Source organism: Nannobrachium achirus, assembly GCF_963921795.1.
Source record: "Nannobrachium achirus genome assembly, chromosome: 16".
NCBI classification, from domain to species: Eukaryota; Metazoa; Chordata; class Actinopteri; order Myctophiformes; family Myctophidae; genus Nannobrachium; species Nannobrachium achirus.
The window spans coordinates 18,648,392-18,675,944 of record NC_137823.1 but is presented as its reverse complement, the minus strand read 5'-3'; the positions used below and the strand labels follow the sequence as shown (position 1 = coordinate 18,675,944).

General features: G+C 44.2%; 1 protein-coding gene across 1 annotated transcript; it reads right to left on the bottom strand.

Moving 5' to 3' along the window:
* Nucleotides 1–14,134: 14,134 nt before the first annotated feature.
* LOC308300860 (solute carrier family 2, facilitated glucose transporter member 1-like) lies at nt 14,135–17,531 on the bottom strand (the record flags this gene model as incomplete). Its single annotated transcript, XM_080744757.1, has 3 exons — nt 14,135–14,158; nt 14,347–14,799; nt 16,116–17,531. The coding sequence occupies 3 exons, from the start codon at nt 17,529–17,531 to the stop codon at nt 14,135–14,137; spliced, it is 1,893 nt and encodes a 630-aa protein (XP_080600883.1).
* Nucleotides 17,532–27,553: the final 10,022 nt, after the last annotated feature.

Below are 27,553 nucleotides of genomic sequence, written 5' to 3'. Positions count from 1 at the left end.
GAACAATGCAGAGCTGGTAGCCACGCTGATAAACCACGGCGCAGAGCTCAACACCCCGTGTAACCTGGGATTCAGAGCGCTGCATGAAGCCGTCTGCCAGAACAACGTGGAGATCTGTGAGATCCTGGTTAAAGCCGGAGCCAAACTCAGTCCAGTCAGCAACTACGGCATGACTCCTCTGTCCGAAGCAGCCCAGAGTGGAAGGATGGAAGCGCTATGCTTCCTCGTCACACACGGTAGGTACATGTCACTGCTGTTTTCTATCCTACCAGAACCTCTAATACTGCTTTTTTTCCCCATCCCAGTAGGACCTATAATACTGCTTGCTTTTGATTCTACCATGTCTTCTATTACTGCTGGTTTTATACATCCCAACAGGACCTCTAGTACTGCTAGTAATCTATGCCACCAGGACCTCTAGTACTCCTGATTTTATATATCCTACCGGGACCTCTAGTACTGCTTGTTTTACATCCTACCAAGACCTGGATTAGTGCTGGTTTTATAATCTACCAAGACCTCTAGTATTGCTGGTTTTACATCCTACCAGGACCTCCCATGATTGTTTTTTCATCCTACCAAGGTTTAAATTCCATTCACACATTTAGTCTACAGTAGCTTTAGAATAGACAGAATAGCCCAGAGGTACAAGACCATTAGACAGATATGGGGCACAACTATTGAAGAGGTTTCGAGCCGCCCCTACATATTGAAGAGGTTTAGAGCTGCCCCTTAAGAAAACAACACAGACCTCTTTAGACCAACTACTGATGAGCCATGGACTGGTGGGCTCCTAATGTAAACTGTCTCCTATCTGTGTACCGGAGGACAGCAGATTTCGGACACATTACTGGCAGACAGGAAGATAATGTAAGTTTATAAGACAAATTGTGTGACGTAAAAGTTTGATCATGTACATCCAGCAAGCACTGTCAGGACCTGGACCAATCAGGGATGTCTCGATTGGCGCCAGATCAAGTCAAACCATGACTAGTCAGATCTGGCCTAGAATATAACCTGATTTCAACCAACATAAATCGTGCCCACGAAAACGGACGCCCTGGTTTAATCAGAGCGCGTCCGATAAATGGCCAGATAAATATCATGTCAGATATGTCCCAGAATATAAGCTTCATATTTCAACAGACAATAACACTAATCCTATAGTCCATATGACGTTCTGGTAATGACGTCAAGATCATCCCCATCAATGGGCTGTGATCTGGCCGAGTTCTGAACTTCACCGGATTCACCGAGGGACATTATCATAACGTCATCATGACGTCATTTGGCTTGCAGGGCAGAGAAATGTGTCTTCATCCATTTGCTGGCAGGGATCCAATGTTCATGTTGTACATTTTAATAATCCCAGGTGCTGACCTTGACAAACAAGCGTCTGATGGATCGACAGCCCTTTATGAAGCGGCAAAGAACGACCACCTGGAGATCGTAGAGCTTCTCCTGTCCCTGGATGCAGACGCTAGCATACCAGGAAAGAGAGGCCTGTTGCCGATTCATATCGCTGCCCGGGAAGGACGTTATAAGTATGTGCACTCACATAATGTAATAAACCACAAACTGGCTGCTACGCTCAAAAAACATTGCAATTGTACACTGGAGTGTTCTAGTATTCTATGTTTCATGTTTCTGAAACAGTGTTCAAAAGTGGTTGCAGTGTTATTTAATACTATTGTTTTAGCTTGCCGCATAAGCTGTTATAAGTTATGAACGTGTAATTATTTTCTCGTGATTAATTTCCAGCATGGTGTCCACGCTGATCCCAGCCACCAGCAAAACGAGGGTCCGTCGAACTGGGATCAGTCCTCTCCACCTGGCGGCAGAATACGACCACAACGACATTCTGGAGCTCCTGATCTCGGCCGGGTTCGACCCCAACGCCCAGCTGTCCATGGACTGGACGAAGATGTACGAGGACCGTCGCAGCACGGCGCTCTACTCCTCTGTCTTCAACAACAACATGGAGGCCATCACCATGCTGCTGGAGGCAGGAGCCGACCCCAACCTGGACCTCCTATCCCCTCTGCTGGTGGCTGTGAGGCAGGGCTGCGTGCAGACTGTCAAGCTCCTGTTGGAACACGGAGCCAACATCAACGCCTACATCCCCTTCCACCACACCAGCTTCCCAGCCTCCATCCTCTTCAGCATCAAGCAGCTTCACATTCTCAAGTTGTTGTTGGACAATGGCTGCGACGCCCGATCCTGTTTCAACTGCGACTATGGCAACGGGCCTCATCCACCGATCAAAGTCACCCGCTTGGAGAGATTCGGCTCGGACGACACGCGCGACCATCATTTCCAGGTAAACGATCTGTGTGTGTGTGTGTGTGTGTGTGTGTGTGTGTGTGTGTGTGTGTGTCTGTGGTCTATCGAAAGCTACGATAGAAAATCAAGACGCTCGGGTGTCGCATGTGGCAAAGTGCCCGCCCACAACTTCTCCCCATGATATTACTGTATGTACATTAAAGCATATCTCCACCATAACCACCTAGAATATTGTCTCGGCTCCTACTGCATCATCAATTGCTGATTGATCCAGAATTCCACAACACTAATTACTTACAGTACAATCCTACCAGGACTTCCTGTACTTCTGGTGTTATGTCCTACCAGCTGGACAATTGCATTCACTATGTATCCCAGGTTTAACTATTAAACCAGGTAGCCATTATTACTTACAGGTAGGATAGGGGGGAAACCGTGCGAAACAATTAATCTGTTATTCTAACAATGTCATTTATTTGTTTTGTGAATTTGCAGTTCTGTGAGATCATCTCCATGGACAGCGTCAGCCGGTGGGCAGGGCCCATTATTGACGTTCTATTGGACTACGTAGGTCATGTGACATTGTGCTCCAGGCTTCAGGAACACCTGGACAGCTACTCTGGTTGGCAGAACATCAAAGAGAAAGCAGGTAAGAAAACCACACCCACTGTACAGTGTTACAGTTATACAGTTTAGTATGAGAAACTGGACATCATGTCTCCGTCCGACTGTGTACGCTTTTTTCCGGTCTATGGGTTTGACGCTCTGACATCACTTTCTTTTTTTTCTTTTTTTATCATTTTTATCCCACGATTTTGCAACCCTTACCAGTGCCAATTGCCTATGTAATCCTGGGCTCTGCTCTCCCTCTGCCGCGCCTGGGGAGACAACGGACTGACCTCATGCTTCCTTCAATGCATGAGTAGTCAAGTTGTTTCTTTTCACCTGACAGGGGGGATTTCCCCGGGATGGACGTTGCGCGTGGAAGGAACACGTTATTCCAACCAGTTCCTTTCCCCTCCATCAAGCGCCCCGGCTGGCCAGGGGGAGGCATTATTGAGTTAACGCTGATGAAGGCTTAACGCCGAAACGCGTCCGTTTGTCGCTGCTTTGCAGCTTACCATGCCGACCTTATAAAATAAAAAAAGTGCCTTAAAAGGACTGCTCCGTGAGTGCTGGTGTTCTCTTTGAGAATCTTCTTTGTAAAGTTAAGTTTCCCGACCGTGCACCCGGTAAGAAGTTGAGTATTGTTGAAACTAGTTGGAGTCGAGCGCGCACTTCTACTTTAGGCATTATTGAGACCAGGATTACTGCATGTTTTTGAGATGGTATCAACCCTAGGAGACACGGGGAGAACATGCAAACTCCACACAGAAAGGCCCTATCGCAAACCCCACCTAGGGTGTGGGCGCTGATGATGCGGAGGGAGAAATGCGCCCCCAGCTCCCACAGCACCCCCCGGCGAGAATCAAACCCAGGACCTTCTAGCACTGAGGCGAAGCGCTAACCGTGCCCCCGCTGACATCACTTTCTGAAATCAATGTGATGTCAGGGGAACCACACTAACAGAATTCCTATTATGCCCTTATATGGAGATCCCTGATCAATATTATGCCCGTGTCTAACAGGACTTCATATGGGAGTGCCCATATCAGTTTGGCTGGTTCTACAGACAGGGATCTCCATATATATGGGCATAAAAGGGATTTCATAGACGTCATAGGACTTTCACCTGACAAAAAACTGAATGAGCATGTTTGGAGTCTCACAGGATATCTCCATATGGATCTCCATATGGGTACAAGGGGTCTCCTTATACTGTATGGGTAACTGGTCCGATACACATCACTGGCCAGATGTCCAAGACATGGCGCGATCTCGCCCTTTAGGGCAAGGTCGCTTGTTGCCCTTAGGCGTCTTACTGGTGATATATGATATGATATGATATGATATGATATGATATGATATATGATATGATATGATATGATATATGATATGATATGATATGATATGATATGATATGATATGGAATACTTTCTTAATTTAGGCCTAAAATTATTGAATGCTTTAACTATTAAAAAAGTTTGTAGATCTGCTATTTTTGAAAAAGTCGTGAAAATGTGTGCAAATCTTGTATTTTCAAAGCAAACGTTTGTAACTCAAACTTTGCTTCTGGGTGGTCCCTGGAACTAAATATTTTGAGATGGGGTCTGTGGCCCAATAAATATAATTTTGGGGGTCCTTCACATGAAAAAGTTGGAGAACCACTGACATAGTAGTCTCTCAAGAACAGAATAACTGAGCTCCATTTAAGTGAAAAGGACCTTTTCTTTGACGATGGCTATAGCCAGATTGCTGACATAGAAACATTGGTTTTTCAAAAAACCTTCATTCAAAAGACACTTATAGAATCGGGTCAAAATTCAAATTTTCAAGATTTTTCAAAAATAGATTTTTCAAAAATAGCTATTTTTCAATAGTTCAAGCATTCAATAATCCTAGGCCTAAATGGGTTACAATAAGAACCAGACAGTAAGAGAGGTTCCATCAGAATAAGAAACTAACAGATCTGGATGACCAGGGCTGGTAGTCTTTGCTTTATTCTATATCAGTGTTTCCAAAATATAAGAAACGACTCATAAAAACTGGTCCGTGACCGGAACAGTTCTCTCTCACAGTGTGTGTAAGTGCAGAATGTTGTGTGTTCCAGTACCACCGTGGAGACTCATGCAGCTGTGTCGTCTGAAGATCAGACAGCAGGTTGGAATCCAACGCCTCAGAGATATGGAGACCTTACCTCTTCCTGGAACTCTCATCAGGTTCCTCCAATACCAGGAAGCTTCTGTGGACGAACCCCAGCTATCATTGGAGGACATGATGAACGCATGGAGCTAAGGATATTGTGGGGAAACCAGCAAGTGACAACAAAGATCATTGTGTTTCTCATCAGGGACTTTGAGATACCTTTACTTTATTTTGACGGGACAGAGTTTACAGTTTACAGTTTAGGCATTTAGCAGACGCTTTTAATCCAAAGCGACTTACAATAAGCAGATAAAACATCACAATAATAAACAAGATAATATGTCAGTACCGGTACATCAACACAATATAACAAATGCAAATGAATATCTAGAAAACAATATAATCAGTCAAGAAAAAGAAAGGTTCTAAAAACCCTAAAAACAAATGCTAACTAGCTTCATGTATGGTCATTGAGTGTTTCAGTAGTGCTAAGGGTTTAGGTGGAGTCTGAAAAGGTGAGTCTTCAGTCCACGGCGAAAGCTAGCGAGTGAGTCCGTTGTTCTAAGTGCGACAGGGAGTTTATTCCACAACTTTGGGGCCAGGAGGGCAAACTGTCTCGGACGAGTGGATTTTTGCCCTGGGGTTTTTAGCGAGGGTTCTGTCAGCATATTACATAGAATACATAATTTAGCAGTGATGCAAATGTTCATCCACAGTCCCCACATAAAACACAGAACCGTTTACAATAAAATACAAAACCAAACTAAAGAGCGTACGGTGACATCATTACAGTCATCATCATAAATAATAAAGATACATACTTAAAGTGAAGTGTTGTTTAAGGTCGCAAGCCTGGCCTGGATATCAAGCAAACATTTCTTGGTCAGTAGGACAATCTCTCATGGCCAATGGGAGATTATTCCACGTCGTGTAACCCAGTGAGTGGTTCACAACCTTGTCTTGTCAACCCTAACCCAAAATAATCATATTTTAACTGGGGACCCCCCATCCTGACCAGCACTAAAAGTTGAGGCATTAATGTTTTTGTATATCATGTTTTCTATCGCTATTTCACAATTTCTGCCTCTAATATTTGACAATTTGGCCAATGTTTAATTGTCATTTCATTGAAAAGTCCTTAAATTGTCAATTTGGAAATGTGCTATACACTTAAACATTATGTTGGTTTGTTTAGTGATGAGTGAGATAGAGTAACAGTGCTGCGCATTGTTTTTAATATACATGAGGTTTGTAATGTCATAGAGCAACTTTCTGACAGAAAAGCCAGTGGTCTGGATAAGATCACAGCTGAACACTTAAAGTTAGCAGGCCCCAGGTTGGCAGTGTTGCTGTCTCTCTGTTTCTCAGGGATGTTGACTCATGGTACTCTACCTGACTCCATGCTGAGTGTAGTTCTGGTCCCTGTAATAAAAGACAAGGCTGGGAAAGTAGGAAGTAAAGACAACTACAGACCCATAGCTTTAGCTAGTATACTGTCCAAAGTTTTGGAAAAACTACTCCTGGACAGATTAAGTGTTTACATAACTACGACTGACAATCAGTTTGGCTTTAAGCCTAAGCATAGTACAGACTTATGCAGATTTATGCACTGAAAGAAGCAGTGGAGACCTATAGAAGGCAGGGCTCTACAATGCTTGTTGGGTTTATTGATGCATCCAGAGCTTTTGATTGTATCCATCACTATAAGCTTTTTAACTCTATCAACGCTTTGAACGTTCCCGTTCGCCCCATTTTTTACGGCGGCGGAACGCCAATTGTACGTTCTTTGGCTCGTTCTTTTGTACCTTGGTTTGATGTCTGTAACCTGATGAGGGGTCGCGCGGGTGTGTACCGTTGAAACAGCTCCTGTAAAAGTACTCTTAAAATCCCACTGGACGTTAGCATCAATGGAGTCACAACACTCTTCCATGTGTTTTTCTCTGGATCTATTGCTCTGTAGCGACTCATCAGCCTTGAACAGCCTTGACAAGCGAGAGTCGATCTGAGACCATTTTCACATTCATTCTTGCATGAGGCTGCCCCCTACTGCTGGTAGAGCCACGGTACACCTCTTTAAGAGAAAATTTCAAAAAAAATGAATACATCTTTGTCTATATCATCGCAAAGATAAGGTGCTTTTGCTGGCACAAAACCCAATAATAAATAACAACATCTGGCAGGGAAAAAGTTAATAAGCTCAAGCTTAGGGGTGTGCCTAGGGTTGGACACGGTAACCGCCGTACCGCCGTACCGCGGTAAACCGAGGTCTACCGCGGTGTCAGTGTGCTTACCGCGGTAAAAAAAGACAAAAAAAAGTATATTTTTTATTGGAAAACCAGCGAGTTTTAAAACAGGGGAGAAGCGAGGACCGCATGCGCTCCATGCCGCTCTGCTCTGGGCCGTGTACCACAGTTTGGAAGCCACATACGTCACTCTCACTCTCAGAGACACAGACAGTCAGACCTACACAGGGCAGCAGCAGCTGCCTGCGTAGAGGAGTACAGCGTAAACTTTCTCTGTAATCCACACGACACAAGGATGTTAATACATACCTTGTGTTGTGGCATATCTTTTTTTATTCATACGGATTACTGGCGGAGCGCGGGCCGCGTGGACTAAAAGCGAAAATGAAACTATTTTACTTTTTCCATCGCGTCGCACGTTGTGCCCCGTCTGTCGGCGCGTCGGAGATTTTATAACCTTTTCTGTCAAGTCTTGTAACTAAAACCTGTATATAGCAGCACTCAATCACTGCGATTTGAGAGTTGAGACGTGACGTGAGTTTACAGAATCACTGTACACGATCTGACTACCCGTCCTCTTCTGGTTTGTTCACACAGCTGTTTGTGTCTGAAAAGCTAAGTAGCTAGCCTACGTTACTATGGTAACCCGACAGTGCAGATCTAAAAGCTCAGAACGCGTCGCGGATGCGATGTGTTGTGAGCTTGTAGATCTGCTCCTTTCAAAGCCATACCCGCTGTGCTGTACAGAGAAGTATAACTCGGGCAGTCAGGCTGTGGAGAGGCGACTTTTGGGAAGATGATTGCAATATTTTGGCTTATCGCCGAACCTTAATTAATAGATACGGGGGTGCGGTAATTACCGCAGTACCGGCGGTAAATGGGAAGACGGTAATCGCGGTAACAAAATGTCGATACCGCCCCAGGCCTAGGTGTGCCTAGTTGCTTAATACGTATTCTAGTGTATTGGTATTCTCACCAGAAAATGCAAGTCAAATGGGGAAGCACCTTATCCACCCCCTTTCAGGTGGGTAATGGAGTCCGTCAGGGGGGGATTTTAAGCCCCGCCCTCTTTAACTTGTATATGGACGACCTGTCTAAACAGCTGAGAGGGTGCAGTACAGGTTGTTTGATCGGTGAAACCCTTATAAATCATTTTATGTATGCTGACGACCTAACTATACTTTCCCCGAGTAGCAGTGGGTTCCAACAGCTGCTCAATATCTGTACTAATTATGGGATTGACTTTGATATTAAGTATAATGCTAAGAAGAGCATGGTCCTGATCTGTAGAACTAAGGATGACTTAGAAATCAAGTTTCCTGCCTTTTACCTGTCTGGCTAAACAATGTGTGTGTCAAAAAGTACAAAATATCTTGGGCATATTATTACAGACACCTTGAGGATGATGAGGATATGTCAAGACAGAGGAGAATGCTTTATGTACAAGCAAACATGTTGGTTCGTAAATTTCACCATTGTACTACAGAGGTTAAAGTAAACCTGTTTAGAGCGTACTGCACCCCTCTATATACAGCCCCTCTGTGGGTGAAGTATAAGAGACAGAGCTTAAGGAAGCTGCAAGTAGCATACAATGACTGCCTTCGTATACTGTTGAAGAAACCTAGGAGCACAAGAGCCAGTGAGCTCTTTGTTTCATTGGGTCTCACCACCTTCATGGCTCTGTTGAGGAACCTGACTTACAAGTTCACTTGCAGACTGGATCGCTCCTTGAATGGATTAATTGGACAGATGACAGACCCTGGACGTAGCTCAGTCAGGTACACGTCTTCCATTAGAGGACACTGGCATGAGTGCCTCTTTAGCCCCAGTGGGGCTCGGTGAACATTGACAATATGAGTTTTTTATTTTATTATCTTTGTAATGTGTTGTCTCTACCCTGTGGGCCCTGAGCCTGTAATAAAGTTTATATTAAGTTAATCATCTGGGGACCCCCCCCAAAATAATTTGGAGACCACCCCCTGGGGCTCCCGACCCACAGGTTGAGAACCACTGGTGTATCCCTGTACGGATAGGACATTGTGTCATAATGTGCTGCGTGAGCCTGTACTTCACAGTCCCCTCCAGGGACATGCAGAGAATGTTAGAGAGGCAGGGGCTGAAATTTCTAAAAGGGCATTTTGGTGAAAATATTGAAAATAGCAGGCCTCCAAGCTCAACGGGTCGTAGCGCGACGCGTTATGAACTTTGAGGTCGGCTATTTTCAATACTTGTTACCACACTAAACTAAGCATTTAAAAGGCAATTCTGGAGATGTGGCGTAACGTCATGGATTTCTAGTTTCTACACAGTGAGGACAATTCTTTCAACATAAGATGCTGCATTCAAGTTCAGGAGAGTTTGGACAAGGCAATTCTCTTGAATGCTGCCTTCAGGTATGGCATGGAAAGAGGGTATTTGCATTTCTTTCGCCTTAGTGAAAACGGCATTCATGGTCTGTCTGGAGAGGGCACTTTTTACAGACAGGTAAAAGGGCAGGGGCTCAAGCCCCCTTTGATGTATATGTGTATGTGTATAGTTTTAGCACAAGGAATGTTTGTCATGCAAAACAAATAAATGCTTGCAATGGATTCAGAATCATTAAAAAACCCTAGTTCGACCCCCCACATGCTACTTAAAGCAGTTTTGGGCGTTTATTTTTTCCTTTATAGTAGTGAATGGGCCCCAAACGTTTACCTCTATAAAAGAAATTGCTCGATTCTGAAAGGTGGTCAGCAGATGCTTTCACGAATGTACAGACTGTATATAGACAACATTTTTAGTATATAAAAATAAAAAAAGACAATATACCATGTTGGCAGCCGGACTACTGTAACACTTCAGAGTCTAATGGCCTATGTAGTCAGGCTCATAATTCACCCTTTGTCAAGTCCCGCCCGTTGTCGCATTGAAATTCAGATGCTTCTTATTGTTGTTATTCTGTGTATTTGTTCAATTCTCATTTTAAACTTGGTTTCAGTAAAAACTTTTTTACAAAAATTTTTGTATTTCTACAAAAAATATGTTTTAGCAAATTCAAATAAAAAAAAAAGGGAAAAAAAGGGCGGAACCCCCATTCTGTATTCAAAACACACCTTTTAGCCTACTACTCAAGACATATAGGGTACAGATTTTTGCCAGACCCATGAAATGGGTAGGCCTACATAAGCAAATGTCTGTCCGGGTTTTCTATATAAAGGGTATATATGATGATGACATGATGATGACATGCCTACAAAAGGCATGATGTCATAAATGATGATGACAGACAGGGGGTTGGCAGAACCGGGGTCTGGCACAACCAGGTTGACCTGGTCTAGTTTATAGTGTATAGACCAATTATTTGTTTATTACAAACACTGAGACTGAATGCACAGGTGACTGTTTCATGTAATCAATAATTCCCAAATGATCCCCAAACCTGTTGTTTTGGGGAGCGCTGGTTTCAGTTCATTCAACCTCCTCTTGAGTGTTGGCTAGTGAGGTGCGCCCCATACATACAGTATACTTCATTGTGCAACGGTATATTGCACACAGAGAATAGCTGACATACAAGCTCAGTTTCACGTGGCGGATGCGACCGTTGTGAGCTTGGAGGTCTGCTATTCCCTTCCGTTCTTTGCGTGTGACACGACGGAGCATGAATCAGGCTTGAGGAGCTGCGGCTGCACAAGCCAAGTCCAGGCTCTGGTGCCGTGATCATAAAACACTCCCTCCATTCTAATGACGGCAAATGGAGGTGGGGTTTGAAGGACAACTATTATTGCTTACAATCAAGAGAAAGGATTACATATTTCAAGAGTGAGAGATCACAGTAAAAATCCTAAGCATTATTCCTCCACACGGAGAAAAACAGCATCTGAAAGTTTGATGGAATGCATTTTTACTCGTGAGTGCAGTGACCACTTTTTCATTGTATCCTATGAGAGGTGGGGTTCATTTGGTGCCGTACTGCTGGTTCTTATCAGTGTGACGTTGTCTGATAAGAGGTCTATTAGAGGGGCACATTTCTTTTTAAAAAAAAAAGAAGAAAAAAGAAAACCCCAAAATCTGGACAAACCATGATCCATTCATCAAGACCTAATTATCTTATTTTGGAGTGCTCTATTCAACATAATGCTTCACTTCACGTCACAATACATAATATAAACTGTAAGACGGAATTAATTTCCAATCCCCAGGCCATCGGATTCCTTGTGACTCGCATCATGGCAACCACACTTGCAATTTTCCAGAATTGCATCTTTACTTGTGCCAGCAGAGCGCGCAAGTAGGGTGATGAGTGCTGTCTGTATTTATATGAGTGGGTATGTGGCTGACAGTACAAAGGCAGGAGCTTTAGCCAATGAGGGAGCAGCGTTCTCGGTGACATCACCACCGACCAATAAGTATGTGTCCAAACTACGTATACAGATAGCCCTTGTGACCCTACTTGCACGCTCTGCTGGTCGTTTTCTTTGCAAAATGACTATGAGTGCACAAAGTGCAAGTTGGCACCTCCACAGAGAGCAGTCCAGTTCTAGTTGTGGGCTTGCTGAAAGGCAGGGCCTTTAGCCAATGACGAGCAGCGTTCTTGGTGACATCACCACCAACAAGTGCGACCTGATAAAAATGCACCCATTTGAAATCTTTGGGCTCGCTGACAGGCGAGACCAAGTTTATTCTCCTCAAAAAAACTACCGACAGTACAAAGGCAGGGCCTTTAGCCAATGGGGATCAGCGTTCTTGGTGACATCCATACTGTTCCTACGAAACAGTGTGGGCTCGCATGGCACACCATGTATGGGCACTCCAACGGGCATGGAACGTTCCATGTATGGGCACTCCAACGGGCATGGAACGTTCCATGTATGGGCACTCCAACGGGCATGGAACCTTCCATGTATGGGCACTCCAACGGGCATGGAACGTTCCATGTATGGGCACTCCAACGGGCATGGAACGTTCCATGTATGGGCACTCCAACGGGCACTCCAACATTACTTCTCCTACATTCAATCCCTCGGATCCCCTATATAAAGATTTGGGAGAAAATACTACAAAAGAGTTCATGTGGGTGTTGTTGTTATTTATATCAGGTCGCACTTGTTGGTTTGCCCGTTGGGTAGTTTCATTATGCCCATATATGATTTTACATGGTGTTCCATGTGAGCCCACACTGTTTCGTAGGAACGATATTTCTAGTTTATTTATTTTTCAGTAACCCTTATCCATTTTCGTGCCAATGAAGTTCTCACCACACATTTCTGTGTTGCCACTGCTGTTGAACCTGCAGGCTCACCTGCCATTGACAAGCTTCCAGCAGAATGTAGCGCCTCCATGCTGTTCTTCCCATTCAACGTTACTTGCTGATAGGAGCCGCCAGCCAAACTCCAAAACCTAAATCTCTGCCGGTGTGGGTACCAAACGGGCTCGCCTGCAAGACGGGCGTGCAGGTCCTGCGCTTGCGACTGACGCCAGACATTATGACTGGCTCTCCGTTTGAACGATGACGTGGCATGTTGTGATTGGCTTTTGGCTTTGAATTCCCCCTCAAACGTTTATTGAACACTGGAAAATAACATTCCAAAAAAAAAAAAAACACATTTCTAAATAATGTAGGAAAAAAAAAACTTTTAATAATAAATAGTCGACCCCTCCTCGGCCGAGCCACGGAGCGGAGCTGGAGCTTATAGATCTGCTACATTCGCTTATTTTTTCACCACCGGGGCCCGCCGCTCATGGCGCACAAACCTCACAAATCCACATGACAGGTCCACATGAAGGGAGGAACAGTCAGTTTCAAGTAAGGCGTTCCATTTAATAGGCCAGCCTGATGATAGGCAGAACACGGCTTGTTCAGCAGTTCAATGGCAAAAGAAAAAAAAGAGCGGTGGTGTCCATTTATTTCAAGGCTGTGTGTGTGTGTGTGTGTGCATGAGTGCATGCATGTATGTACATTTCAAGGCTACTCAACAGCACCTCTCTGGTCACCCAGCGGTACGTGCATACACACACGGCCACGCTATGGAGACGGGGTGACGACCGCTCAAAAAAGAAGGGAAAAAAAACTACCCAGTGGAAGTGAGTGGTGACCTAGGCTGCTCAACAGCACCACTTGAAGGTAGGTCACCCAGCGGTATTGCAGCCGTTGGGGCCGTACTCATACATACGGACAGACAGGCATACACACTCAAATGTTGGACCGCTCAAAAAAAAAAAAAATCACCAGTCAGCCTCATGAATGATGGAGCTACAGTGACAGCCCACTTTATGCTTTGGCCTATACTGTAGGTCGTAGAATCAAATGGGGAAAAAGTAAGAAAAATAACTGGGACATGTGGCTATTGGCTTCCAAATTTAGTGAAGGGGCCTTTTTAATATTATTGTTATAATTATTTGGCCAAAAATGTTCTCATTCATCACAATACCAGAAGAGGTGAGGGGGCACAAATGCAAAACAATTTAACTGTACAGTATGTTACTCTTTTTTTCTCCCACATTGCCATCTGTGGTGTATTGCTGCTTGCAGCTACTATATATTTACACTTTTTATTTTGTTTATTTTATTTATTGTTTCAGTAACTAATTATTTTTTTACCCCTTGTCTCCCACAATTTAATGCGCTAATTATCATGCCAATGAAGTCCTTACCACATGTTTCTGTGTTGTCACTGCTGTTGTACGCTACTGGCTCACCTGCCGTTGACAAGCTTCCACCAGGGTGTAGCGCTTAACCTTAATCGTTCGTGTCCCAAATGGTAAATTGCTTTTGGTGGAGCCTGACCCCAAGCTGCTTTCAGTGTCAAACAGCGAGTGTACAACCAGTGTTCACTCCAGCCTCTTCACATCCTCTCGCTGGAAGTGCTGACTGCCTTGCTGTTCTGTTATTGGATGCCCGTCTCTTCGGTCTATGGGATGGTATAGGATTGGGAGAAGGAGTAAAAAAAAAAGTGCTTTGTTGCAAACGCTTTGTTGCAAACTCAAAGGGGTGTTTCAGAGCTGACGCAACTTTGATATGCGTGCTCATATCATAATCAAACATAATTCAAATGGCTTGAATCGTGTGTTGAATGGTCTGAGAGTGAAAATGTCCCACTTGATTAAGCTGCTGGAACAGCTCAAGGATGGTCACTCTCTCCTCCCTCATCATCGTCCTGTTCTCCTCCTTCATCTCCTCCATGTCGCCACTCCCGTCCTCGGTCCCGTGCAGCTTATTCAGCGCCTCGTCCTCCAGGTTCTTGTTGATGAGCAGGAAGCGAGGACTCTCGATGAAGAAGGGCGCCAGGACAAGCTGCAGCAGCGCAGGGATGGCAGTGAGGCCGAGCAGCAACGGCCACAGGGCGACGTTGCCCATCAGCGACTCCAAGCCCAACACCTGTGCGACCAGGATGCCTATGACGATGGCCAGCTGGTGCAGACTCCCCAGGGCGCCTCTGATGGCGGTGGGAGCCACCTCGTTGATGTACATGGGCACAAAGCCAGAGGACAGGCCACAGTAGAGCCCGGCGATAAAGCGGCCAATGATCAGCATCTCCCAGGAGCCCGCCAGCTTGGAAAAAGCCGCAGAGGCAAATTCCAGAGCTAAAAAAAGAGAAAGAAAAATCCCACCCAGTGGGAGTGTGAGTGGTGCCTTAGGCTGCTCAACAGCGCCACTTGAAGGAAGCTCACCCAGCGGTATTGCAGCTGTTGAGGCCGTCCGTACTCATACATACGGACAGACAGGCATACACACTCTGCCAAATGTTGGACCGCTCAAAAATTTTTTTAAGAAAGGATATCACCAGTCGGCCTCATGAATGATGGAACTACAGTAACAGCCCACGTTATGCTTTGGCCTCTGTAGGTCGTGGAATCAAAGAAAAAAAAGAAAAAAAAAATTGGGACACGTGATCTCTGGACAGTGCTAAAAGGATATACAGCTTTTTAATAGTCCATGCTGTTTGGCTGTAATTGGCTTCCAAATTTAGAGAAGGGGCCTTTTTATTTATCTATTTATTATTTTTATAACTGTATGTTGCAGATACTCTTGTTTTTCTCGCATTGCCATCAATGGTGTATTGCTGCTTGCAGCTATTGTATATTTACACTTTTTTGGGGGTATTTATTTATTTGATTTATTTTTTACCCCTTGCTTCCCAATGTAGTAATTATCATGCCAATGGAGTCCTCACCACACATTTCTGTGTTGTCACTGCTGTTGTACGCTACTGGCTCCCCTGCCGTTGACAAGCTTCCACCGGGGTGTAGCGCTTAACCTTAATCGTTCGTGTCCCAAATTGCTTTTGGTGGAGCCGTGACCCCAAGCTGCTTTCAGTGTCATACAGCGCGTGTACGACCAGTGTTCACTCCAGCCTCTTCCCATCCTCTCGCCGGAAATGCTGACTGCCTTCCTGTTCTGTTATTGGATGCCCGTCTCTTCGGTCTATGGGATGGTATATGACTGAGAAGGAGTGTAAAAAAAAAAGATGTGCTTTGTTGCAAACTTCAAATGGTTGTTTCAGAGCTGACGCAACTTTGATATGCGTGCTCATAACATAACTGCTTGAATCATGTGTTAAATGGTCTGAGAAAAAAAAATCTGAAAATGTTCCACTTGATTAAGCTGCTGATACATATACAGTAAATATATACACAAGAGTGTGCAAGTTGGAATTTGGCTACTGTAACTGCAACAGCATGTTCAGGGACATATCTCAGAGTTCAATTTTGTTCTTATAGACGCTCAGCCAAAGCCGCGGTGGATTTGAAGTTTGAAACCCCAGACTCGGCAGTGGTGAACATGTTATTTACTCCTGTGCCATGCGAGCGCCCTTTCGTCAACATGTTTTACTAAACAGATGACGCTTCCTCCTCAGGCCTCCCAACCTTTCCCTGTCCTCGGCCTTCTGCCTCCTTGCGGAACCCGGCGGAGATCTGTTCGAATGTTCTTCCCTTGGTCTCTGGCACCTTGAAGTGGGTGAAGATGGCGATTATGATCAGGCACACGGCGTAAATGAGAAACACACAATTGCCCATCAGGTCGACTGCATACTCGAAGCTTATGGTCACAAAGAGGTTGGCAGCGTAGTTGAATAAACCAGCCACAGACATGGCTGTGCCCCTTGGGCCCTGGGAGAACAACTCCGCAGTGAGGATGAAGGGGATGGGCCCTGGCCCAATCTCAAAGAATGCCACAAAGGAAAATACACCCACAACAGCAACATATGTCCACCCCAGATTTAGAGCAATGGTGATCAGCACGGAAGAGCCAGCCATTCCCACCATCCCCACCATCACCAAGCGCTTACGACCGGCACGCTCCACCAAAAACAACGAGACAACAGTGAATGCAAAATTGACCAAGCCGACTCCAATAGTGGCCCAGACAGGATGCGTCACGTTGGCATTCTCAAATATGCTGGTGGAATAGAACATCACAGCATTGATTCCTGACAGCTGCTGGGACAGCTGCATGAGGATGGCGATTAAGAGAGGCAGGCGGTAGTTGGGCGATCGGAACAGCTCAAGGATGGTAACGCTCCTCTCCCTCATCATCTGCCTGTTCTCCTCCTTCATCTCCTCCATGTCGCGACTCACGTCCTCAGTCCCATGCAGCTTCATCAGCGCAGTCTCGGCCTCGTCCTCCAGGTTCTTGTTGATGAGCAGGAAGCGGGGACTCTCGATGAAGGAGGACATCAGGACAAGCTGCAGGAGCGCAGGGATGGCAGTGAGGCCGAGGAGCAACGGCCACAGGGTGACGTTGCCCATGAGCGACTCCAAGCCAAACACCTGTGCGACCACGATGCCTATGACGATGGCCAGCTGGTGCAGAGTCCCCAGGGCGCCTCTGATGACGGTGGGAGCCACCTCGTTGATGTACATGGGCACAAAGACACCGGACATGCCACAGTAGAGGCCGATGATAAAGCGGCCAATGATCAGCATCTCCCAGGAGCCTGCCAGCTTGGAAAAGCCCATGAAAACCACCGAGGCAATGATGAGAACGTTGCTCATCAGCATCGCGCCCCTCCTTCCAAAACGGTCCACAAAGCGCCCCGCGGAGATGGAGCCGAATATGCCACCGACCACGAATATGGCAACAGTGGTTATCCAGAGGAACTTCAGGTAGGCGTCAGAGATGGCTACCTCATAACGCCCGTAAGAGGCATCACTGATGAACAGCTTGATGACATTCTGAGGGGCATTGAGAACCCCGATGTTGTAGCCGTTCACGAAAGACATGAAGGCGGCTAGCAGCACGTTCAGCATTAGCTGGAACGTCAGATGTTCCTTGAAACCCATGACTCTTAACTCTTTCTTTCTTGGTTGACAACTAAATTCTTCTCGACGTCTAGTCGACAACTAAATGCTTCTCGACACCTTAAATAGACTGACCAGAGGTCTGCTGTGATGTCACACATAACACAAACCGTTGCTAAGCATGGCGAACAACACCGATTTTTTTTATTAGTGTGGTTGCCCACAGGGCAATACACTATAATCCTGGGGAAACTTTATTATTATTATTAGTGGCCAAGCCACGTAGTGGCAAAGGCCATTAATATTATACTCTTTCTCTATTCTTCCGCCACTTTTTCTCTAGTGGCTTGACCGTGCAGTTGCCTTTTATGAACCAAACGGCTAGAACACGAAGCTCGCAACAATTGGCCAAAGGGTGGCAAGCTGCAAACTTTGAACAGGTATAGCTCATGCTCTTTTGGCAAGGATGTAGAAGGTTATTCCAAATATCACTGAAACCAATCTTATTCCAAATGGCCAAAGGGGGGCGCTATATGAAGCGTTTGAAAATTCAAACTTTAAACGGGCATAAGTCATGCCTCATTTTGTTTAAAGACATGCAAGTTGCTTACACACATGCCTTGACTCAAGCGGAAGACATCTGTGTCATTAAGTAAGCTCCGCCCTTAGATTTTCCGCCATTTTGAGCAGTTTGTAAAATGCTTAAACCCGCTTTTATCCTGGGATGCACAGAACTTTTTTTACATGAACTTTGGACCAATATCTAAAGATCTGTCAGATCGGACTTTTTTAATTGAAATATTATTTTTTTAATAATTAGCCCTATTCACGGCCCGCCCACCTACTTCCGTTTCTCAGTTTTCCCTGGGTGCTGACTTCAATTTAGAAGAGGAAACTATACTGGACTTAAAGCCAACAAATCGCTATTTCTAACGGTAAAGTAAATTATAGTGCTTTGTGCCGTTTACTATCTTGTGTTCTTGATCATGCTAGCCGTATTTTATACTTTACTATTCGGAAATTGCATTAAATTTGCGATTTCTGTGCTGACTCTATAGGCTATTATAGGATTTACCCCTTCAAAACGGGACTTCAGCACCCGGGGGATGCTGAGTGGGCGGGTCGTGAATTGGGCTAATTCAATGGATATTGCAGTTTTATGCAAATTATTCTTCTGCCTCTAAAACATAGATTCAAAGTAATCCTTTCTCACTTTGCAGAGCTGTGCATAGCTCACCTGGTAAGGCCGTTGTCTAGCATTCCAGAAGTCCCCGGTTCAAGCCTTACCTCATGCATTTAAAATGCACTTCACAAAATATAGCTGTGAATGTGTAACCCTGGTATTGCAACCCAACCAAACATGGCAACCTTGTTAAGCAAGAGTATAAATAATGGTTGAGATGATGGCACTCCCTCCTCCTCACGACCATGCGGTTTGTTTGGAAACCGCATGGTCGATGCTGCTGGTTGCTGCCTTCAGTGCTACATTCTGTGCCTATCTATACATACTCAGCGCGGTGAGTTAACAGTGCTGGTTTATTGCCAATGGCTTGGTTGGTTGGTTTTGCTAAAATATGTTGAAATGGGTCTGCTAGTTGTTTGGTGATTTAGCAAAAAGGCTAACTTTAACATGGGATTTCCCCATTGATTGTGCTAAAATGCTAGCAGACCAAACAAATGCAGAGCCACAAGCTCAAACTGCTTGATTGATTATTTTATTAGACAAAATGGAGAACAGTACAAGTATAGTCAATACACACTGCCTAAAAGGAACATCCCAAATAAGGTCTTTTTACGGTATCTTTTTACATTGGACACCCAACTGTATTTAATTCATGGGCTTGAATTTTGATTATTCACTAAAGTGAATGTTTTTTTTTTAATAAAGCAATGATTTATTTGAGAGTATATTGTGGAGTGTCGCTAGCCAACCGCTGTTCAGATAACAGCATGTTGAGTCAGTTGAGAAAGGACAGAGCTGGCTGGAGAAGGCAAAGCCCACCCCTGGGCCAAGTATTGGAAGGGTGGTACCTGCCAATTTACCTGTTCAATCAGTCTAATCTAAGCACACCTGTGGAGAGCAGGGCTGTGGCCCACTCTCAAACAGAAGTGCTTCTCTGCTCCACTCTTCACTGACTCCTCCATGCTGACAGTCGGGCTGATGGCAGTAAGAGAATTATACACTCCACATGTCCTTTTAAATGCTTTATAGTTATGAAGTTATGAAATCCCAATGTTGCGTATCCGTAATTTCAGGTAATATAGGAGAACATGCACCAGTGATGGGTGCATTTGACAGCTAGTAAACCCTTTAACAATCCCACTTGACCGTGGAGAACATGCACTGATGAGTGCATTTGGGAGCAAATGAATTGTGTGGAATGAGCATGCCTAAAGGGGTCAGAAACCCCACCTCTTTATTTGTTTTATGGAATTTCAGAACATGAAAAGAAATCTGAAATGTAGGCGTGGTTATCTGCTATTGTGGGGGGAGGGGCGGAGTAATGCGTGCATATCGTTGTATTCTATCAGAGAGAGACAGAGCGAAGCTGTCGCAGAGGGTCACTTGTTGCTGTTTCCATTTCGGAAACACATTTTAAAACCAGCCATTGGAGGTGTAAAAAGTATAAAGATTCGGCAACTCCATGTTCTATAACCAATTAAAATGGGGAAGTATTTTACAAACAAGCTGTCTGAGCTTGTATCCATGGACAAACTTTCTCCAGCTCTGGACTATTTACTACGGAACCTGAGAAGAAGGGACGCTAGGCTAGCGCTGATAGCTATTTTCTGTGGTGTGTGTGTGTGTGTGTGTGTGTGTGTGTGTGTGTGTGTGTGTGTGTGTGTCGTGACAGTGCGTGCACACACACAACGTCTACACACGAAAAATAGCAGATCTACAAGCTCACAACGCGTTGTGAGCTTGTATATCGGCTATGTAGCTATGTAGCCGAGGTAAATAGCCGTAGAGCCCGAAACCAAAGTGTTTACATGAGAAGCTGCTGCTGCTACGGCTATTAGCTCGGCTACGTAGCTGATATACAAGCTCACAACGCGTCGCTTTCGCGACGTGTTGTGAGCTTGTAGATCTGCTATTTTTCGTGTGTGGACGTTGTGTGTGTGCGCGCGCGCGCACTGTCACTCCGCACGCACACACACACACACACACACACACACACACACACACACTACACAAAAAATTGCTATCAGCGCTAGCCTAGCGTCCCTTCTTCCCCGGTCCAGAGCTGGAGAAAGTTTGTCCATGCAGCTCAGACAGCTTGTTTGTAAAATCCTTGCCCATTTTAACTGGTTATAGAACATGGAGTTGCCGAATCTTTTTACTTTTTACACCTCCAATGGCTGGTTTTAAAATGTGTTTCCAAAATACAAACAGCAACAAGTGACCCACTGCTACAGCTCTACAGTCTATGCTCTGAACGACTCAACGAGACACCACAACGAGGGCAGAATGAAACCACGCCCCCCTTGATACAACTCTATATTAAACACACGTTAATATTAATTAGATATGCCAACGTCACATTGCACAGTGGGACAGTTTGAGCTAATATTTAATGAGTGGCGCGAAATATTTCTTTTCGACCTAGAAACTGGAAGTACACAGAAATAGCTACAGAGACAGCAGAAAGCTCTGAATCCCCAAGCCTATGGCCAAATTGAACCATATCACTGCTCCCTATCACAAGTGACTCATTGATAGAATATATATTTATAGAAAAAGTGATTTTCTGTTTCATGGCCCTTTAAGGACTGAAAGTACTAACCCTAGGTTGAATAGACTGTTAGACTGTTTTTTGGAGCTGTGTGCAGCTCCCTATACGTGGCTGTGTGGGTCTGTGTGTGTGTGTGTGTGTCTGTGTGTGTGTGTGTGTGTGTAGCCTGACTTCGGCGCGTAACTAGTGCCGCACCATTTACGCCACTCGCGCAATATATACATCAAAATGTGCGGCTCGGCCGGTAATGGTGTTCTATTACCTTTCGTTCCGATCCGCCTTACCATGCCGACGTAATCGGCAAAAACGCTTAATTGTCCCCATTGACTTATAATGGGACAATGCAAGAAATCACTTTCAAGTATTTTTCTCTCGTAAACCATAGGAGCTACAGTTTCAAACCTCGGAGAGGAGATTCATAATGATTTTAAGAATGAATCGAAAAATAATTACATCACTCGGCCTCATGGTGGCGCTATAACGGCCCACTTTACGTTTTGCCCCGTAACTCTTGAACCGTAGATCGGAAAATTAAAATTCTTTTTCCCCTGGATTCCATCTAGATTTTCCGCCATCTTGAATTTTCTCCAAAACACACTTTTTGCTCCTTTTCCTACATATTTTCTTCAAATGTCACAAAAATCGGTACACATGATCCACACACACACACACACACACACACACACACACACACACACACACACACACACACACACACACACACACACACACACACACAGCTCCACTTCACACGGGTGTGAAGTCAATAATTCTTTTTTGTATTTGTCGCATTCCTAAGACAGAAAAATGTATTATAGTAGATTTACCCCCATTGATTCTGGATGAGGACCCGAATGCATGTGTGTCCCTGATGGAATGGATTATTATATTCCATATGAATAGACAGTTTCCCCCAAAATGATTGAATTCACTCCCACACAATAATAAATGAGACCACACAGTGCAAGTCCGGGTTTTTCTCTTACTGTATATTAAATCAATGAGCATACAAAATAGATGTCCAGTGCAGTACAATAAACATGTGTCTCTTTTCTTTCTCAATCTGAATCTTCATACAATGTAACATCAGTTCACAAATATACTTCAGTAGGTACAGGGAAAATAGATTTGTCAAGCATTCATTGGACAGTTAAGCATAACAATGGATCATGAGATGGTGTTGTGACTGAGTCTCGTGAACTCAGAAAGGATGTAGAATGTTTTGGCTTCTCATTATCCAGTGTCCGGGACACTTTGACATTTCGCTGGTCAATCTCTCTGTGTCATTCTCCTGCAGTAACGACAGCTCGTCACAGGCATTAGTTATTTGTTCAAAACATCATGACATTGACATTTAACACTGAAGTTGGTGTTTTAAATATAATAGATATTAAAATGTTTTTAACCCATCAAATTCCCCCCTAAAACAACAGCTGAAGGAGTTAAAGTGTCGACCCTAGAACCCCAAACAAATGCTGCCAAAGGGACAGAGAACTTATGGTTCACTATCAGCCAAATATTTAATTAAACTCTTTTCGATAGCAGAGTCAAAGAACTGTATATTTCCAAAGGTATTTAAATCAGAACATCTAATAATTGAATCACAATAGGTACAAATATTATGATAACTTTTAAAAGTAGAGCTAAAAGAAAAATATAGCTGTATTTTCTTAATTATTAATTATTATTATTATTATTACAAAGGTTCAATGTCCCAAGGTTTGTTGAAAAATTCCCCATGCGATCAGGCGAGTCAAAACACATCAACACGTTCCCAAGTCATAGTTATAATTTAGGGCTTTACAGTCAAAACAAGACGAACTTGACTCTTCATCATTTGTTTACTTTAACAAGACAAAAGAATTTGGGTTAAAGGAGACATGCATTCTGGTTTTGCCTACCCTAGTAAACTAGACTCCTCTGGTCTGTCTACAGGGCTAGGTTTGACCCAGAACCAGCCGTGGGGGCCATAATTTCCTGCCCATCCCCGATTACCTTATGTAAGGTGTTCGTACCGGTAGGTTGTCCCTCTAGATATGTGGAGATGTCGGAAACCGGAACCTCCTTAAGCCAAGTGTTCCTTCCTTTTTACCCTTAAGGTTAGTTATTGGCTGCTTTTGTCCGAGTCAATTTCTGTAAGAAAACACTTTACAGCGGGAAAAACGTGTGTAATGTCTTTTGATACTCACGAAATACCATATAGAATTTCAACTTCCTTTTGACATTTCTCCTTTGGACAGACAATGAGGGTGTCTGTCAAATCATTGTCAATTATCATCAAAATATCTTATCTGTAAGACAAAGGAAAAGAAAAGACAAGAAACAATCAATCAATACTGTAAGTAGTAGGTTGTGGGTAATAGTTTTTTTTTTAAAAAGGTTTAACATCATAATGATTCCCAGAACAGAAATTAAACAAAATACTTTACAAAATACTTTAGACCGTATCAAACATTAAACAAGGGAATGTTGTTATTAACTGGAAGAGAGCAGGTCTAAATAATCTCTCACACACAGACCATCTGTCCTTGAAGGCTACAAATGTCTTCTAGCCACACATACGCACACGTACGCACACGCAAGCAGAGACAAGAGTGGGAGAGAAAGTGGGAAGTTGATAAGGTAGTTAAAATCAATTAATGTAAAATCTTAAGTAATAGAAAATCAATGTAAAATCAAAATCAATGTAAAATCACTGTAAAATCAGACAAACAGATAATAGGCAATCAGATAAACTCCCCCCTTGAACACACAATGTCCATTGTGTGTGAAAACATTAAAGCATAAATGAACTTTTAAATGAAATGATTTTTTTTTTTTTTTTTTTTTTTTTTTTTATAATCAATAATCATACAATTAATTAATAATCTTTAATAATAACATTTTTTTTTTTTTTTTTTTTAATAATGAATCCAACTACTGTACTGTATAATCCTAACATGGCCTAAGATGGGCTGGCTAAAATAATCAAAAGTGGGCTGTCTACTAGGGCCAAACACTGTGTGCCCGTCGTCCCCGCAGACAGCCATACACTACCCAAAATAAATCAAAGAAGGTAAACTGACAAATTAAACGCCAAAACTATACTAAACCAGCCCATTTATTTTTATTTTTATTAACAATAATTAATACTATTCAAAGAGAGTAGTCAATATAATACTATTAGAATGAAGGTTACCGCCCTTAGAGACTTTGTGGCTGCAGCGATGTGGTCTGGTTGCAGCGGGCGTGTCACACCATAGAGTTCCATCAGGGTCAGAAAGGCCAGGGAAAGGCAGCCATGGTTCTGCTCCGCCCTGGACTCCAACAACTGCAGGCTCTATGAGTGGAGAACTGACAACAATACTAAATTAGGCACGAAATGCAACTACTAGGGTTGGCACCGTGATCAGCCGATCAACGGGGTGCCACACATCTGAAGTGTCAGTAGTAAGTAGTCATTATCATAATCATCAACAATAGCCAAGTTATCTGGGTGGCATACGTGGGTGGCCCAATGGGCCTTTATCTAGTCATGATTGTACTTGTACCTGACCTGACTCAGTTGGGGGACCGGGACCCTGTGTAGCAGGGTTCTGCTGCTGTTGGGCCTGCCACTTCTTTCCACAGCTGAAACAGGTGATTGTGTGTGTATTGTTCTGGGCCCTGTTAGTGTTTGTGTTGATGTTGTTACCTTGACTCAGTCCTTCAGGTCCATTCCCGGCTGGGGGATCCCGCTGATCACCACTGGGACCCCTCTTCGGGTTATGTGTTCGGTGGAGTGTCACTTGTCCATCATCCGACATTACGGCTCGCAACTTAACTAGTGGCTTGGGCTCTGGAACGATGTCGTTGTAATACCTGGCTAGTATTGTGATCTTATCTGTCGTTCTCAATCTCCATAGCGGGTCATGCATAATGATCGCCTGTCTCAAATGGGGGCGTAAAGCGTCAATCAAAAGCTGATTAAGCACACTAGCATATCCTGGCAGCCCTTTTGTGAAACCAGAGTGGCGGTCAAACTGAGTGGTGAAGTGATGGACGAAATCAGAGACGTCCTCACCCTGCCTCATCTTAATGTTAGTGATTAAGGAAAAGTCCACGTTACCCCTAACAAGGTCCTTAGCCTGATTAATCATAACCTGTACTGCGGCTTCATGTGGGGCATTCCTGACTTTACCTGCAGGGTTACTACCTTGGGCCGGCACGGGCCGCATACACTGGTATGGGTGACCGTCTGCCTGTAGCCAAGACCGTCTGCCTATAGCAGAAATCTGATAAGGAAAAGTTTTAGGTGTGCAACACATAGTAATTAGTTTTTTTAACTTCCCAGGTGTCTAGTCTTAGCTCCACAATTTCTGCCTTTACAGATTTTTCCCACTCATCAGGGTTGCTGTGGATATCGGGTAAACGTTCAGCCGTGTCTCGAGCATCCACTGGGTACCAATTACGGTACACAAATGTAATTTTGCCATCCTCTGGGTACGCCAAAAGAGAATCGTTAATTTGACTAGGTGTGGGTGTGTGAACCTGTTCCCGACGCTCACCTGTGTACACTTTTTCCTTAGTGGGTGTATGGCCATTCTTAGTGGGTGTTGGTTTTGGTGGTTTGCGTGGAACGCCGGGGACGGGCGGATTCGTGTGGTCAGCGGGATCTCCCAGCTCGACCTGATTACAAGGAGGAGAAAAAACAACTGAGTTATTTAAATCATTGTCACATCTTTCTCCTTCATGTTGCCTCCCCCCTCTCTCTACCCCCTTCCTATCAGATAGAAGTGTAGGTAATGAGGTTTGCATGTCAATGTGATGTCGTGCATTGATACCCCCCTGGCGTGGAGGCCCGTGAGTCACAGCCACAGGTGGGGGAGGTTGTGGTGATGGTGTTCGTCCAGCCGGGCCGACCTCACTGTTGTCCTTCACCTCTGGTGTGGCATGGTGTCGTCCAGCCGGGCCGACCTCACTGTTGTCCTTCACCTCTGGTGTGGCATGGTGTCGTCCAGCCGGGCCGAGCTCGCTGTCGTTCGCCCCTGTTCTGGCACGGTGTGAGGAAGGCAGAGGCTGGCTGTCCGATTCTGAAGGCCTCTCCTTTTCTTTTCTCTCCCTCGCTGCCTCTCTTTCTGCAGCCGCCCAGCGCAGCTGCGCCAGAGCGAGAATCCCAAGCCTGGCGACCTCATTTTCGGCTTTCTTCAGACTTTTCCGTTGTGAGATTTTATCGATATGTTGATACAGTACTCCAGAAAATCTCGTCAAGTCCTCAGTCGTGAGAGAGTCATCATATCCGAATTCCTTTCTCCATATGGGCAAAAATGGTGCAATTGTGGGGCACCTAGAAACAACCTGTTTCATTTCCTCATTGTCTATCTTAGCCGTTAAAGCTGTTATCAGTTCATTCTCCAAGCTTTGGAGAGAGGCTTCAAACTCAAAGTTGTTGTTCAGTTTGTAAAAAGGTTGTTTAGATTTCGGCAGGTGTTTTCTGTCTCCCTGTGCATTTCCCATTTTTGAAGCTGGTCGGTTAGGAGGAGGATGAAATCAAAGCTAGTTTGCTTGCCACCTCAGCTGGCGGAATAGACGGAATAAAAAAAATAATAAGACTAAAAAAACGAAACACACTAGATAAGACACAACATGTAAGCGTAAAGCATGAAGATTTCCGTCAGAACGTTCTGTTCTGGAACATAAAGGAAATCTACCAATTAAAATAATCACGCTATTTCTTATGTGATTAAGTGGCTTGAAACAGCCGTATTGGGTTATGCACTGGCCAAGAGATTCTCCCTTCAGAACAATTGCTTTTGTTCTGGGTACACTAAACAAAATCGTGTAAAGATTTCCTTCAGGACAGAAATAACTTTCGTCCTGGCAACACTAAACTGGAGTCTCGTGCTAAATAACACCAACTAATAATATGGACAAGCATGAATCTGTGACCAACAGTCTGCTATGTCCTCAGAACAGGAAACCGCAGTCCCTATTCTGTTACTCAAACGTGCAACAAAAAGCAACAAAACATTAGACTAAAAAAACATTAAACATTAAACAATCAAAACGCAGCTTGGGCTAGAGGTAGCAATTCTCTAACTTAGCCGGTACAAATCTTTAAGTACTTGACCCATCTGTGATTTTCAGTCCAAAAAGGCATGAATAAAATCAAAACTTACACTGTGTGCTTTATACACACTTCTCAAGTCCCATGGTAATTTCTCCGCGCGCAGGAGGAAAAACGAGTGGGAGAGAATCCTTTCAGTGATAATCCGTGGGAGTCAGGGGAAATGTCTGATAATATCCTCGGCTGGTTGTTTCTCTAGCAGAGATGAACGAAGACTCCAAAACAAACTGTCCAGCAGCTGTATC